The 17,388-nt window shown below is 46.3% G+C and overlaps 1 protein-coding gene across 3 annotated transcripts in view; it reads left to right on the plus strand.

The window, feature by feature from the left end:
- The window catches only part of Akap12 (A-kinase anchoring protein 12), an 86,043-nt gene that overhangs the window by 50,123 nt on the left and 18,532 nt on the right, over positions 1-17,388 (plus strand). The window contains exon 1 of one of the 3 annotated variants that reach the window (XM_075949740.1): positions 12,469-12,675. The exons of the other annotated variants lie outside the window; for them this stretch is intronic. Within the exon in view, the coding sequence (XP_075805855.1) occupies positions 12,651-12,675 (25 nt within the window). The 5' untranslated portion in view covers positions 12,469-12,650. Of the gene's footprint in view, positions 1-12,468; positions 12,676-17,388 lie in introns of those variants that run through there. 3 annotated transcript variants of the gene reach the window in all.

A 17,388-nucleotide genomic window follows, 5' to 3' on the forward strand; every position in this document is an offset into this window, starting at 1 on the left:
ACAAAACAAATTTTACTTATTTACATGTGTGTGTGTGTGTGTGTGTGTGTGTGTACATATATACCTGCCCCATACCTGCTAGGCAGGTGCCCCACCTCGTGTCTACACTCCGTACTGCCTCTGTTTCCTTTCTGAGATTTGCCTTATTGCAGAGTCTATGTACCAAAAACGACACTTCTCCGTCTTCCTGGTCACGTGTGTAAAAAAGAACAGTGGTGTTTGCTTTCGGTCGCTTTTCTTCACATGGGCATTGCACGGTTGGCACACCCAGAGCTGAGGGCATTTTATGCCAACGGCAATGGCCGTGGCGTTTGTCCTCCACTGCTATGTGGTTTGAGAGAGTTAGCCAGGTGAGCCAGCGCATGGCATGCGCATCCCAGAATACAGGGTAATATTTATAGTATTTCCATTACACGTGCTGAGCCTGCAGCTCGCCCTCCCCCATCCCCAAGGGCCTTGGTTAACGCTGAGGTCTCCAGAGAGTCTAGTCCTCATTTCACAGTAACCCACTTTCCCACAGCTCCACGCTATTCCCCAAGTGCAGGCGTCAGTGGAGGACTCGCGGCTCAATTATTTAAAGGCTGAATTTGCCGCATCGTGGAGATTTCATTTTGTGGTGGTGCCTGTATCGTCACTAGTTTTATTGAGTCTGAGCTTTCCCATCCCTGCTGCTGAATGCCTTTCGGCTATGGGAAGACCATCGGTGGCCGCTGCGTAATGACGGTCCTCCCCGTGAGCCTGTTACCTTAAGACCATCCGTGGCCGCTGCGTAATGACCGTCCTCCCCGTGAGCCTGTTACCTTACCGACAATCCTTAGCTTTATCTGGAGCATATGTGCACTAAGACTTGCTCTTGGTCCCTGTGACAATGACCCCACACTTGCTTTTTCCCTAAGGGGTGCTTTCCCTACTCAGAAGAAATAATTTATGATTTCTTTTCTATTTCTAAGCTTGTGACATAATCTTGCTTAGATTTTTAGGACCTTCCGGCCACCCCGATTATCCTCCATTCTTACCTGTTTTTCTTGTTACCAGCTGTTAACATCTGGCCTCTGATGCCTCTCTCCTCCATGATGAAGAGTAGGGTCAGGGCTGGGGAGGTGGTGAAGGTGCTCCTTCCCTGTGGTTAGGTTTTGTAACCTGCCTTTATTTTTGTTAAGAGTCTCCCTGTCTAGCCTAAGATTACCTCAAACTCAGGGTAGCCTTCCTGCCTCTGCCTGGCCGGTTCTGCCATTATAGGTGCAAGTACCGTGCCTGCCAGTACCCTGACCTTTTGGGTCTTGTTGCATGGGGTGAAAGAAAGCTAGAACCCTTCCAGAGCTCCCAGCTGGGCCCTAATGTGTGCTTCCTGCTGGCGCGCATCTGTAATCGCCCAGACCTGTCCGTGAGTGAACAAGGATTCCTGGAAACCTCTGTGGACAGAGGGAAGGCTCCTGCCCACAGCACACGGTTTGTGTCCAGATCCAGTAACGGTGCACTGTGTTTTCTCAAGCTCTGTCCTGTTGTTTTGAAAACTGAAGAGCGCTAATGCAAAGTAAGCCTTGAACTCGGGTGAAAGGCTTTCATTGTGCCATCCCTCCCTGCTCCCTGCTGGTGTTGGAAGAGCCCAGACAATCCTCCTGTCTCAGCTTCCCAAGTGCTAGGATGATAGGTACATGCCACCGTGCCCTGATTCTTTGTCCTCTTTCTAAACTATTTGATTAGAGAAGCAAAACTCAAGATGAAGGTGTTTAATTTCATACACACACACACGTGCATGTGACCTTCGTTTGACTGTGGAGTCCGTTTCTACCTGTAAAATGAGCATTCTCATCTATCTCCAAAGCCTGACTCATCAGTATTTCCCCTTTGGGCCAGAAACCACAGAGGATTAGCTAACATAGGCACCTGAGCATCCTGAGTCAGGTGCTTAAAATGTCATTATGCGTATTTAGAAAATGATTTCTTTGGTTTTTTTTTTCTCAACCTGATGCTAAAAGTCATTTTCTGAATTCAAAGTTTTAATGTTAATTAGATAAAAGTTTTGGAAGGGAACATTGTAGTCAATAATAGCTTGCTTCGGGGTCATCTAGGGGTGAGAAAAGAAGGTTAGTGGCTTTATACTGAGTGTGGTCCCAAGATGTCACATGGATCTCTGGTGCGTTTGTTCTGCTGAGCTCCTGGAAGGTTGGGACTGAACAGGAAGGACAGATGGAAAAGATGTTGACAAAAGCCATTGCTTCCCTGTCAGCTAACTCTGGAGGTGTCGCCTATAGAAGGCTATAGTGTCCTGCCGTTCTGCTAACTCTGGAGGTGTCGCCTATAGAAGGCTCGAGTTTTCTGCTGTTCTGCCCCCTGCACTGTTTGGGGCTGTGTGCTTTGCTGGGGTGATTGGGGAAGGCAGCGAGTGTGTTCTGTTATCTGACTTTCTGCCGCTATGAAGAAATATTGGAAGTTGACTGGCGAAGAGAAAAGGTTCTGTTTGGCTTCTGCTCTGTAGGCTGTAGTCCAAGAATGAAGGCATCTATTGCTTTGGGTCTGGTCCAGATAACCAGGACCAGAGCACGTGAAGGAATGAGATGCTCACCTCATGCTGGGAAGCAAAATGAACAGGAAGGAGGCTGTCCCATAATCCATTTCAGGGGTGTGCCCCAATAACTTAAGGCCTCCCACTACAGTCCCCCTTCTGAAGGCATGTGGCACCCTCCAGTAACACCACGGGGGGGGGGTGGATGTCCAGCATTCCAACCGTAGCAGTTAGGCAAAGGGAATGTATTCTCTTGGTTTAAAAGTCAGCCTCTGGGTCAGCAAGATGGCTCAGCAGGTAAAGGCAATTGCTGCTCAAGTCTGGCGACCTGAGTTCAAATCCCTGGAACTCACATAAAGGTTGAAGGAGAGAACTGGCTCCTCCACAAAGCTGTCCTCCAGACGCACAGCCACGCACACATACACATAGCAGACACACAGACACCTAAAATCAGTATATGACAACCTCGAGCTTTTCCCATTTGAGGCCAGCTTGTTTTACATAGTGAGTTCCAGGCCATCCAGGTCTCTAAAATAACAACAACAACAAATTTCTTTACCCCAACTTGTGCTAGTACTTGTGTGGTATTTTTTTTTATTGCTATTATTGCTCAAATGTCTGTTTAAAGTCAAGTAGTCCCTGGCCCTCTGGTGATATGTGCATTAGTTATTGAGGTGAAAAAATAATATATGATTAGTCTAATAAATGTATCTTTTTCTCTTTTCTTTCTTTCTTTCTTTCTTTTTTAAGATGAGGATATCTGTATCTGGCCTAAAATTCAAGAAATCTCCCTCTTTCAGCCACCCAACTGACAGGATTAAAGCTATGTACCACAATGCATGGCTGCTTTAATGTATCTTGAAATATTTAAAGTTTTGTGTGTGTGGGTGTGTGTTCGTGTTCATGTGCTTATACAGAAGTTGCCAGAGTTGGGATTGGAGTTGGGATTTTCTTTCCATCATATGAGTCCCAGGGATCAAACTCAGGTCACCAGACTTGACAGCAAGTGGTTGTTGTTTTGTTTTGTTTTTTGACTGAGCCATGTCTCCAGCCCCCAGCTTTAATTTGTCTTAACATAGGTGTGTCATGTGTAGAAAAGTGCCAAACATGTGTCCGCTACCTCACTGCTACAGCAAAGCTCTAGACCAGATGACATCATGACAGACCTTTGTTCTTCTCAGAGTCTGATGAGCAGTTTTGATGACTCCTGGGGTCTCTCCTTGGCTTGCAGGGGACTGCTTTTCTGCTGACCCACGTGTCCTTTTTCTGCATTCCTGGATGTCTCCACATGTTCAAATTTCTTTTCATGAGGAGGACACCAGATAGTTTGGGTTAGAGCCCACCCTAACTGACCTCATTTAAAAATTTTTTTAGTTTTATCTATCTATCTATCTATCTATCTATCTATCTATCTATCTATCTATCTTGTTTTTTTTTTTTCGAGTTGGGGTTTCTCTGTAGCTTGGAGCTTGTCCTGGAACTAGCTCTGCAGACCAGACTGGCTTCGAACTCACAGAGATCTGCCTGCCTCTGCCTCCCTAGTGCTGGGATTAAAGGCATGCGCCACACCAACGACTGGCTTAGTTTTTTTTATTTTTAAGAACTCTCAGCCAGCCAATGGTGGTGCATGCCTCTAATCCTAGCACTCTGAGAGGCAGAGGCAGACAGATCTCTGTGAACTCAAGGCCTGTGTGTTGTACAAAGTGAGTTCCAGGACAGCTAGGGATAAACAGAGAAACCCTGTCGAGAGAGAGAGAGAGAGAGAGAGAGAGAGAGAGAGAGAGAGAGAGAGAGATTCCCCATGCTTGTCTTGTTCTATAGCCCAGACTAATGTCTAGGTAGAGCCACCGTTCTTGGCTCAATTGCCTGAAATGCGGCTCAGTTGGAGTGTTTATCTAGCGTACACAAAACCCTAGCTTCTACCCCAGAACCACACAGTTGGGATGCGCTGGCACCTGCCTGTGAAGAAGCGCTCAGGAGACCCTCAGCCACATTAGCCCCATTCAAGGCCAACTTAGGGTGCACGAGATCTTGTCTCTAAAAATGAAAAAAAAAAAGAAGAGGGAATCCCTACCCAAATGAGGGACCAGGTGGTGGGAGAGGAGTTACCCTGTCACCATCCCTGTGGTTGTTAGACCAAAAGTCAAGTTTGGGACCAAGAAACCTTAGTGGAAGACAGCTGCGAGGATGGACGTCAGGTCCCTGCCCTCCATTGCCTCCTCTTCTGGGGAGTTTTCTCCATTAAAGGAGGCCTGAATGTCTGCCTTTCTCCGGCTGCCCTCCCAGTCACTTCCTGGGCAGAGCGCGCTCACCTCCCTTTCCACAGGCAGCCCTGTTTGCAGGCATCTGACATGTCTTTCCTTTTATCTGTCCTAATGTCTCCAGAGAAAAGGACTTAAGGATATTTCCAGCAGGAATGTGCTCCGTGGAAGCCTGCCAAAGCTAGCTAGATTTCACTATTACTTGCTAGTTCTCGTTTCTAAGTTGATTTCTCAATCTCTTTAAGACAGGAAAGTAAAGTCAGACATGGTACTGTTTGCTGGGAATCCCAGAGGCACTTGGGCGGTTAAAGTGGGAACAACAGTTCAAGGTCCCCTTCAGCTATATATTGAGTTCAAGGCTAACCTGGGAAACATAAGACCTTGTTTAAAAGAAAAAAAAAGCTGGGTAGTGGTGGTGCACACCTTTAATCCCAGCACTTGGAGGGTAGAGGCAGGCAAAATCTCTGAGTGCAAGGCCAGCTTGGTCTACAAAGTGAGTGCCAGGACTGTTAAACAGAGAAACCTTGTCTCAAAAAAACTAACAAGAAAAAGGGCTGGAGAGATAGTTCAGTTGATGAACATGCTTTTGGACTTCAGTAAAGCCCCAGAAGCTACATTTAACAAGTCAGATATGGAACATGCTTATAACCCCAGTACTGAGGAGGTTAAAGTTCCTGGGACTTAATGGGCAGCCAATCCATCAAGTCTACATGGTGTATTCTAGGCCAGGGAGACACCCTATTTTTAATTGTTTCATGTGTATGGGTGTTTTGCCTGCATGCATGTCTGTGTACAATGTAGGTGCTAGGATCCAAACCCACGACCTCCACAAGTGCAGCTAGTGCTCTTAACTGCTGAGCCAACTTCCAGCCCCAAATATGGCAAATTAAAAAAAAAATAGTTGCTATTGTTATTATCTTTATCTTGTGCGATTGTCATTACAGTGGGTATGTGCGTGCGTGTGTGTTGTGCGCATGCCACAGTGTTCATGTGGTGGTCTGAGGGCAACTTCCCCTGGTTGGTTCTCTCCTTCCACCAAATGGGGTCACAGACATCTAACTAAAGCCATCAAGTCTGGCAGTGAAAGCCATCTCGCCAAGCCCTAAAAGTAATTTTTCAGAATCCCTGACAGCATGTGTCCGGCCCTAAATTTAATTCCCAACATAACAAATACAAACAAACAAAACTGCCCAGAAAGTCAATCAAGAGTCTCCATGGCTGGAGAAGGCCTTCACGAGGCCCTTACCATGATGACATACTAATCTCAGACTTCTAGACTTAGTTAAAGGTTAAGAAATGGATACCGCTTGTCTAAGAGCTGCATGCCGGGTGTATGGTACTTTGTATCATTGCCCAAGACAGCTAAGAGACTCAGCAAAATGAACTTGTTTTCATCACAATTGTCAAATCTCCACTCCAAGCGTTTCCCTCGCCAAGTTAATTTCCGCTCAGTGTGTTCAGACACACTGGGATTCCATCACGGTCAGCATGATGGATACGCTGCTGTCCAACCTGCCGCCATCCAGACCTAAGCCCTAACGTGGCTCCTGGAGACTTCAGCCTCCTGAAGCTCACGGAAAAGACTCTCTACCGCACGTTTCCATTCAGTCAGCTCGAAATCTAGGCGACTCACTTGGGGGAAGTTCCTTCCCCACTTCTGTTAGACACTGCCCTATTGCTGTGAAGAGACACCATGACCACGGCAGCTCTTCTAAGAGAAAGCACTTAACTGGGGACTTGCTTACGGTGTCAGACGGTCTTTCCATTATCCTCTTGGCAGGGGCATGGAGGGAGCATGTGGCACACGTGGTGCTGGGTTAGCAGCTTCGAATTAGGTCCTGATCCCAAGGCAGAGAGAGAGAATACTGGGCCAGGTGTGTTCTTTTGAAACCTCCAAAGCTACCCCTAGTGGTACAGTTCCTCCAACAAGGCCCTACCTCCCAATCCTTCTCAAACAGTGCCACTCCCTGAAGACAAAGCATATATATATTATATATAATATGCATACATGTATATACACGTATGTACATACACGTGTGTATACACACACATACATACATACATACATACATATATAAACTTTTCCCTTTGTGCTTTCTAATGTAGCTACTAGAAGGTTTGAGGCTGCCATTATTGTTGAGGTAGACACTGCTATAAGAGAGAATTAGGGAGTGTCATGTATACAATCGCCATTATTTCTCCTGCATCTGTAGCCTCAAAGTACACCACTCCTTTTAAGACGTAAGGAAAAATGGGGAGCTGCTCAGTGAGTGAGGTGCTGGCTATGGATGCAAGCATGAGGATCCCAGCACCCTCATAAAAGTAGGGTGCTATGGCTCATGTCTAATTCTAGCACTGGGAGGGTAGAGACGGCCGGATCCTGGGGTCTTGCTAGCCAGACAGTCTAGCTGAAATGACAAGCTCCTAAATCACTGAGAGACCCTGTCTCAAAAGCAAGGCGGAAAACAATGGCAGAAGACGTCAGACATTGACTTCTGGTGGGTGCACACACACGCACAAGCACATACAACACACAGTCACACTAGCAAATAATTTTTAAAGATACATGTCACACCTGCATTTGGAACTACATCACATATACCTTTTGCTCTGAATAAATGGGTGTGGGTTTGGTTTACTTACACCCATAATCCCAGCATCCAGGAGGCAGGGACAAGTAGATTTCTGTGAGTTCCAGGGGTGGTAGTTGGCAACCAAACCCAGGTCCTCCATCGGAGCAGCACACACTCTTAACTGCTGGTCCATCTTTCCAGCCCTCCTTCAAATCGAGTTTTTAATGCCGATTTTCCCCCACGCTCTTTAAGTGATTTAAATTTCCATGCTCTCCAGATAATTTATTTGGATTTTTCAAATTTAGATAACCATATCTATGTTAACATGTCCAGTGCCTCTGGACCGTAAAATTCTATTAGCCAGCGCCTTTGATGCATAGGCAGAGACCTGAATGCGCAGAGCCCTGTAAAACCAGCTATCCTGTCTCTAACTTGTCAATTACAGATATTCGGTACAGCCTTTATTAGTCTTTAATCCCAGCATTCGAAAGGAAGAGACAGGCATATCCCTGAGTTTGAAACCAGCCTGGTCTATAGAGTGAATTCCAGGGCATCCATCACTACTCAGAGAAACCCTGTCTAATAGTCAACCTATATAGTGTATTCTTTGGGACTGCGGATACCTAATCAGCCAACCGTGGAATCAACTAGCCTCAGATCAAACAATCTGCATGCTTATGCATGTGTGCATGCTAGTGTGCTCTCTGAACATGCGCAGACATTTTTCCCTGCTAGTACCGCTAAGCAAGACAGCACGACCACTGTTTGCCAGGGTATGCATTTTGTTAGGTGTTATGAGTAATCTAGAAGCGATTTAATGTTTACTATTGAGATCCAGGCATGAGGACACACATCTGAAATCCCAGCATTGGGGAAACCAAAGCAGGAAAGTGGTGATTGAAGCCTAACCTGGGCTACCTATACAGGAAGACCCTGCCTCAAAATGAAACAAACAGAAACACAAAAGCCAGGTATAAGTAGTGCCTGCTTTTGTTATTCCAGCACTTGGGAGGTAGAGATGGGAAATAAGGAATTCAAGACTAGCCTGGGCAACAGAAGCTATTGTCTCAGAACAGACAAACAAGACACTCCCCGCTCCCACACACAAAGTGGACAGGTCAGTCTGTACCGTGCAGATGGAGTAGACCCTTGTGGTGTGCAGTGTCCTGTGTAATCTTCAAGACCGCAATGCATACAATGAGGCCAAATACGCTGAGTCACCAGACAATATCCCTATGTCCCCAAAGGATCTTCGGAACCTTTCTCTGCTCCCAAACATCAGTCTAGGGGAGGGTGTACCCTGGACAACAAAGTCCATAACTGAAGCTGGCAGGGGCTGCTTGCCTCCCAAACAAGACTTCTTATCAAGACGTAGGTGTATGGGAAACTTTTTTCATTTCTAATTGTGAGTCTCCCCTCCCCTTCACTGTGGTTTTCTTTAGTTTTGTCTTACGTCTGTGTCATCCCCCCCCCATGCGACAAAGTATATGTAAGTTTTATTATCTTAACTTTTTGCATGTAGATGTGGTTTGGGGTTGTGATATAGCCTTGCTAGGTAGCCCTGGCTAGGCTAGTTTTTGATATGTAGCCTAGGTCGGCCTCAAAGGTGGCAGTTGTTCTACCTCAACTTTCTAGATCCTGGGATTATAGGTGTAAACCACCAGTTCTGACTACCTTCACCACTTTTTAAATTTTTATTATATGTGCATGGTTGGTTGGCCTGCACATATATCTGCACTGTTTTGTGTGTCCCTGATGTCTTCAGAAGCGAGGAGAGGACATCAGGTCCTTTGGAACTGGAGTTACAGACAGCCATGAGCTGCCTTGTGGGGTCTGAGAGCTGAACCTGGGTCCTCTGCAAGAGCAGCCAGGGTCCTTCAGCTCTGAGCCAGTCCTCCAGCCCCCACCGACTTCATCCGTTTGAATCTCGGCTATTTCCTTACGGAGATGCATTAAACTTGTTTACCCTGTGTCAGTCGATGGACGCCAAAGCTGCTGCTGCCACTTTGTCCCCGTCGTCACCATGAACTGGCATGTCTGGGTTTTCCTGTGGGTGTGTGTTCTCGTTTCTCTTGGGCGTATACCTGTTGCTGGGTCATCTGGCAACTGTTAGACTTTAGGGAAGTCCCAGGCATTTTCCAAATCAGCCTTGCTGTTTTCCTTGCTGCTGGCAGCGGTTTTTCATTCCCTGTTATTGCTGTCATTTGGTTATTAGCATCCTGGTGGGTGTGAAGTGGTTTTAATTTGCATATTTCTAGTGGATAATGTGGAACATCTTTTCATAAGTCCTTTAATATTTCTCTCAGATTTTTATTTTTTTTAATTAAAAAAACTTTTCTCTTGATTTTTTTTTTTACTTTTATTTCATGTGTATGAGTTTGCCTTAGTGTATGTTTGTGCAAGCCAAGCAATGTTGGTGTATGTCTTTAATCCCAACTCTCGGGAGGCAGAGGCAGAAAGATCTCTGTGAGTTTGAAGCCAGTCTGGTCTACAGAGTGAGTTCCAGGACAGCTGAGCCTACACAGAGAACTACTGTCTGGAGGAGGGGGGGGGGGTGAAAAGAAATGTATCTCTCTCTCTCTCTCTTTCTCTCTCTCTGACAGAGTTTCTCCGCAGCAGCCTTGGCTGTCCTGGAACTCACTCTGTAGACCTGTTTGGCCTTGAACTCACAGAGATCCACCTGCCTCTGCCTCCCAAGGACTGGGATTAAAAGCATGAGCCACTACCGTCCAGTTACAAACTTCTTAAAATTTTAGAAATCCTTCCTAGTGTTGTTCCTTGCCGGCATCTCCAGCTCTCCCTTTCCTTCCTGGGCCTCTGCACATGTGCTGTGAGGAACAGTAGCTATATTCGGAACACCATGAGTCCCTAAGAGTCACGCTCTCCAGGTATGGCACATACTATTGCCCCTCTGTGCCCCATCTTTCCCTAGGCCAGCTCAGTGTTACCCCCCAGGGTAAGCTAAATTATCTTTTCCTGGGTTTGGCTGCCACTCACAACTGAGATTACTGAGGCTCAAGACAGCATCTGATTGGCTCCCAGTGGGTTTCACTCCACAGAAATGGAGCAAGAACTTGGCAAATATTTGTTGGAGGAATCATGCAGATTTAAGAAAACAGCCCCTTCCCAACACACACACACACACACACACACACACACACACACACACACACACACACCTATTATCCACCAAATGATGACCTATATTATCTTATTCTTTTTCTTCCTACGGTGATGCTGGATTTAAACAACTTATTTCAACATGAGTGGAATGGAAGAAAGTCGCTTGCATTTACTGTGACCTCCTGCCTGAGCTCTCTGCGGTTCTCCTGATTGACGGCCTTTCTTTTTAAGGTCAGACCCAGAGGGCTTGTTGAGCAGCCCTGCCAACCACTCTGGCCTTCATAGCTCAGGGTGGTAGAGATCCCAGAGGATGGGGCTAGGAGAGCCAACTCCTTGTACACCGTCCATTGCTCTGCCTTCTGGCGTTAGCTGCCTCTCTAAGAATTTCATTAGAGACGCGTAGGTATTGTCTCCTGTGTCATGAAAGCAAAGAGCGTATATTTGCTCTGGTTGTTTTGTTTCCTTTGTTTTTTTAAAGCTTCATTTTTTGTCTGAATTTTCTATCTAGGGAATTTCCCCCTTAGCTATTGCAGTGGCATTAGAATTTGGAGTCAAAAGGGAAGGTGTTAGTGAAACGATTGTGTCAGCCGGTAAATCCGGAAGAGCCGGGTTGCCTGTGCTGAGAAGACTCTTGGGACACTCAGGGGAAGTGTCTTGTTTAAGGCAGTCGCTTCTGCCTCTAGGGGCTTCTTATCCCTCTACACACAGTCGGGATAGGTGTGTGTGGTGGGGTGGTGACTGAGCTGTCTGGAACCCCACCTGTTGGAAATGCAGAGAGAGGGCAAAGGTCTGTTCCTGGGTCTTAGTCAATCAAGATAAGGCCTTGCTCACCTTGACTCACAGCCCCGTTAGGTGTTGTCTGGGAAGCTGTAGGAAATTGCCTAGCTGGAACTGGCCTTTTCTTCTGTCTTCCTAAGCCTGAACGTGGTGCGTCGCGCCCTCTGGTGGCAAGAAGGAGTGGCCAGAAGCCATGTGTGACAGCTGGGCTGGGCTTCAACCTATCTTTGATTTTTCTTTAGCACCCCCCTCCCCCGTGTCCCTTGTCTTTGCCCACTCTTTTCCACACTGATACCCTCGCTCCAGGCCCCTAAACAGTCATGAATAAGGCCTTCAGATCTGAAGAGAAGAGCGATAACAAAACCTTTCATTTCGGGGTGTGGATAGGCTGTTTGCTCAGACGGACAAGGCACGCACGCTGTGATAAAATAGGAAAAAGAAGAAAAGAAATCTTCGGGTGTCTAATGGACCTTTCCTAAAAGAACACCCAGTTCATTTATTACTTGTTTCTTCGTGGAGAAACAATCTCAAGACTAACGGAAAAGGAAATACCGAGCTGCCTGAATTTTAATACGGCTTCTGTTTTACTTGCTGTACGTTAAAGGCAGGAGAATGTTGGTGTGCTTTGAGCCAAATCTTTAGCTCATTTCTACCCTGCAAAAGGGAAAGACCTAAGCCTCAGACATTTCTGCTTTTGAAAAAGTTGTCCTGAGTGAATTCTGAGGAGTTGCTTTGTAACACCCTTCGCGAAAAGCCTGGGGAACAGGATTGCAGAGAAGCTGTGGATTGTCACACCGGCCGGTGTGTAGGAAACAGATGGCAACATATAAAATACCATAGGCTTTAAAAGGGGAGTGCCGTTTAGCACCTCACCCGCCTTTAAATCAGCTGCAGGACACAGAACACGGCGTTAAAAATCGGAGAATTTAATATCTGTGCAGTTATCGCCTTTACATAATTTTAGACGTTTTGAGATGCAGGAGTCGGTGCCAGGAATGAAATCACCGCATGGATCAAATACTGGTTCTTGGGGTCTCGTTCACCCCAGAAACTTTAGAAAGGTCCCTGGGCTTGTCGCTGTGGACCACGCACAGAGATGAGCGGGGTAAAACGGGGCACGTGACTTCCCTGGGTCCTGCGGCCAAGTCAGGGCAGAGGTGTGGGCGGGAGGGCTTGTGGGCGGGACCTTGCCTGGGCGGGGCCTGGGGCGAGGGCGGGGTCCTCCTATAATTAGTAGAGAAGCGTCTCCCGTGCTCATTGCTGCACCTCTAGGGCGCGGGAAGCTCCCTGACGCTCTGAGGGTGGTTGGGACTTAGTTCCTTCTGATCACACCGGCGCCTTACTGGGTTAGCAGGGAGGAGACGGAGGTTTCTGCCAGCTGCCGCAGGAGGGCAAAGACTGTTGTTAAATATGCTGGGGACGATTACCATCACAGGTAAGACTTCGTTCTCCCTCGGTGGCGGGAAAGTACTTCTTCTCCCTGCAGATGTGACTCTCAGAGGAGAGTCTCAAATGCTGAACAGTGGCTGGAACTTTTTTGGCTCTTAACTTCTCTCCCTGCATTTTCCTCAGGAGAGCGTTTCGTGGTCTCACAGGAACCAATGGATCCACGCTTTATTTTTATTTAAACCAAAATCTTCCTGGAAGCGCTAATGGAAAGATGCATTTAGTTAGGGGCCATATCCTTTCTTTACCCTTGGGGAAGTGGGAGGGGGCTGTCGAGGAGCCACGGCAGCCAGCTGAATTGAAAACGTGTCATATTGGCTGCCCATAACCTGTTCTAGTTAGTCTCATTTTTTAAGTTTCTGTGTCTGAGAAATTGCAAGTGTTCGGGGCTTTCTGGTGCATACTAATGAGAACGTTGGGGTGAAGACGTGTATCAGACTAACGTTTTAGTTTAGTTCTGGCTTAAGTGGTTGGCATGAGTAAAACCATAGTTCCTAAAACTATAGCAAGAAACACCGTTAAGATGTTAGCAAAAATCGTCATAAAGAAATGAACTTTATTTTTTTCCCATGCTTGTTTTCTAGGAATCTAGTTGTACGGGTCCTGATGGAAAGCCTGCTTTGTAGAGGGTGGACTGCCTACGCTAGGCTTTCAGAATGCATTTGCTTTTGATCGTCTTAGGCAGTTGTGCTGTGGCTGGGCTTAGGGGATTGTGTGTTTGTGTTTTCTTTCCCTTTCGCCCCCTCAGAAATTAAACTCCACTTGCTCTCTTACATTTCTAAGAAACAGCTCTGATTTAAACATTTTTGAGATGGACATTGCCAAATCTGTTGTCTTAAAGTGGGGCATAAACTTTCTGTGGCTTCAGTGTTTCTCTATGTAACTGCCCCCCCCCCCCCCCCCGCAAAACTGTGTCTCCCTGTGAAATTTTAAATGAATTCGAAAGTTAGCAAAGCTAAAAATATCTCTCACTTCCTATAGTTTAGCTTGTTTATGCTGAGGGCTCCTTCATTGTCTGTCTGTCCGCTCTCTTGCTTATCTTTCTACCAGTGGGCAGTGTGGAAATTTGTGAAACCTAGAAAATAATAGACACACAAAACTTTAACGTGTAGATGTCTCTGTCAGTCTGTGTGTGGATATGTGGATGCAGGTGCCCACCCTCTGAGGCCAGAGATATTGGGTCCCCTAAAGCCTGCAGTTACAGGCTTTTTTTTAGTTGTCTGGCTTTGGTGCTAGGGTCTGAATTTCTGGCCTCCGCAAGAGCTGTGTGCTCTCTTTTAACTGCTGAGCCCTCTGTCTAGCCCCCAACTCATTATTAGTTCTTACACGGATGAAACAGTGTTTCGAAGGGGACCCGTAGGATCTCACTTTCTTCTAGTATTTCTCAGTATAAGGTGTTGCTTTTGTGCATTCAATATTTTATTAGTTTGTCACATGCTCAGTTTCTTGGGCAGGAGCGGGTTCAGCGGGTTGATAGACAGACTAGATCAGTGGGGTGATTAGATTAGGAGGACTGTTCAATATTTAAGGTACTGTCAAATGGTTGGATCTATTGCTGTCTAGAATATACTTCACAGTGTGTATATGGACAATGTTGCATGGTTTTGTGCTTTTTTGCTACTAATCAGAAACTGCACAAGAGGCTGGGCATGGTGGCGCATAGATACATGCATCCATTTGGGTCCCAGAACTCTGGGGGAAGAAGGAAGCTGAGTTCTGTGGGTACAGGACCAGTCTGGTCTACACTAGAGAGTTCTGGGAAAGCTGGTATAACATGGGAAGACCCAGTCTAAAGGAAGAAATAATAATGAAAGAAAGAGCACAAATCATAATGGCAAGGTGTTGGAGATGTAGCTCGATAGGTAAAATGCTTGATGGCATGCCGGAAACTCTGGGTTTGATCCCAAGCCCTGTAGAAGCTCCGCATGGTATCACAGTCCTGCAGTCCTACCACTGGGAAGCTGGAGACAGGAGGAGGATCAGGAGTTCAAACCCAGGCTGGAATACATGAGACCTTGTGGGGGGGACACGGGGGGGGGGTGGAGAAGGAGAAAAGTTAAGAGCAAGGAGGCTTCTTCAAAGGAAATTTCAGTGGTTGTGTGGCTGTTTTTCTGGGTGGTAACTGATTAAGGAAGATGTGTTTTCAGTAGTCTTTAGTCATCAGAATTTTGGAAAGCAGCCAAGAAAGGCTTGGAGCTACTTGTTTAAATAAGAAGAGTGTTTCTGTAGCATTCGAGGAGGAGCCCGGTGCTTAAGCTTCTTAATCACTGACAGGGCTTATGGGTGCATGTAGGAACGACTGAGAAATATCTTTTCACCTCTGAAAGCAGGAGAAGCTTTAAAGACCTGTTCATGGCCTGTCTTCCAGCTCACACAGACCCCCGAGGTGTAGACAGTACAACCTGAATGAGATCTGACAAATCACCGTTCTCGACTCCCGTTAGCATTAACTGGGCATAGACGCTAGGAAATGGTTGTGATAGGGTGGTGAAAGGTTCCCTTTCCTATTGCTCAGAGTGGTTGCATAGATGCCCGCATTGCCGGAAGAGGCCAGATCCAGTTAGAGATGGTGAGGAGCCATCACGTGGTTACTGAGAATTGAACTCAGGACTTCTGGAAGAGCAGCCATTGCTCGTAACGGTCAGTTCATCTCTCTAGCCCCCTCATTTTTTTCTTTTTTAAAAGACAGGGTCTCACCTAGGCTAAGATGGCTTCAAAGTCCCTGTGTAACCAAGGACCACCTTATATACCTTACCCTCCTGGTCCTTCTGTGTCATTTCCCAGTGCTGGACTTACAGGCCAGGCTTGCCACACCTACTTTGTGCAGTGCTGGGAATGGTGATCAGGGCTTCGTGCACGCTAGGCAAGGGCACTCTGCCACCCGTGCCAGCCCAGAAGTTTTTATTTTTTTACTCTGCATCTTACTTATTGCGCGCGCGTGTGTGTGTGTGTGTGTGTGTGTGTGTGTGTGTGCTTGCATGCATCCTTGTGCTTCTGTGTGTTGTAGGAAGACAATTTCCTTGTCAATTTTCTGTTTCCTCTGTTGATTTCCCAGGATGCAGCAACTTGGGTCCTTAGGCTTGTTCGGCAAGTTCCTTTGCCCGCTGAGCCATCTTACTCAAAAAAAAAAAATCCCCATTAAAGTAAAGGTCTCTGTTATATCCCTGGCTGGCCTGGAACTTGGTATGTAAAATAAGGTAAACTGACCTTAAACTCAGAGATCTCCTGGTGCTGGGATTAAAGAATGTGTCACAACACCCGGCCAGAGCTCCTTTTTGAATTAAGAGAAAGTATCTTTCCACGTTGGAGAGGTGGCTCAGCTCTTAAAGGAGCTGAGATCTGACCCAGTGCGCTTCCCAGGTGACTCACAGCTGCCTTTAGCCTTACCTCCAGGGGTCCAACATCCTTTTCTGGTCTCTGTGGGCACCTGTGCTCGGGTGCACGCCCACACACTAGCATCCACATTTGTACATAATTAACAATAAATAAGTCCTTTTGTAAAAAACATCTTTCCTGTTTCCTTAATTCACACATTTTTAGAATAACTGATAATATTCCTCCTTGCTAAATTGAGCAAAAGCATTTTTTTTTAATCTCCAAAGTAAACTGGGGAATCCAAGTGTAGTGGGTGGGTCACTCCTGTAATCTAGCGGTGGGATCCCCTCTGGCTCAAGGCTAGCCTGGGTTATAAAGAAATGAGGCCTGTCTTTTAAAAAAAAATTGGGTAAGATCCAGAGATTTAAATTTTTTTAATTAAAAAAATTAAAGCAGGGAAGCATGCCTGCATATTGTAGACAGTTTATACTGCACTTATGCAAATCATTTTGCGGGGGCGGGGACGACAGGTTGCACATAGCTGGTATAGCATGTTGGCCCTAATCTGTGGTGGGAACAGAACAGTAGTCCAAAGAGTTCAAAGGGTTGTATTCTTGATGCTTTATGGATTCCATTGTTTATCCCTAACAATTGTCCCAAAAACCCTGATTCCTGCGCTTCCTCTTCTCCTAAAAGGAAGTTACTCGAGCATGATCTCCTAAAGGATCACTTAGCCGATGCTATCTAAGGGCATGCCCTTGCACCTTTGGTGGCCAAAGGCCGCAGGGTAATGATGTCACCTGGGTGACCCAGTACTCGGTTTTGCCTCTCCGAGTTAATCCCAGTTAAACAGGTTCTTCTGGCTGGAGGTTCCATAGCTGATGAGCTTTGGAGCTGAGTTGAGCTGGGCGTGTTTTGATAGAAGGGGTGGGTTCAGAATGCAGAGAATTCCTGGAGACATTCCAGGAGATGGGGGGCGGGGGGTGGGGGGGTTAAACCGTTCCAGATGTCACACACAGAAAGCTCTGCTTGGGGACAGAGAGCACTGGTTATTCTAAGCCTGAAAATTGAATGTTGTAGTTTTTGTGGTGTTGCACAGTTATTTTTCTTCTTCTTCTTTTTGGTTGTTTTAAAAATTGGTGCCGCCAAAATTGAACAGCTACATTAAGATAAACGTATTAACATTTTGTGAGGTACAAAAGGTTGCTTTTATTTTTCTTTTAAGTTGTGTGTGTGTAAAATACTTTCATTTCAGTCTCCTGAGCACGGCCATCTCTTGGCATCTGTGGGGGAATTGGTTCCAAGATCTCCATACAAAATGTGTCCATTAGAAAAGAATTTTGTTTTTTTATTCTAACAGCCTCTGCCACCGCCCGGAGTACTTCCG

This window comes from Microtus pennsylvanicus, chromosome 1 (genome assembly GCF_037038515.1).
Source record: "Microtus pennsylvanicus isolate mMicPen1 chromosome 1, mMicPen1.hap1, whole genome shotgun sequence".
Classification (NCBI taxonomy): domain Eukaryota; kingdom Metazoa; phylum Chordata; class Mammalia; order Rodentia; family Cricetidae; genus Microtus; species Microtus pennsylvanicus.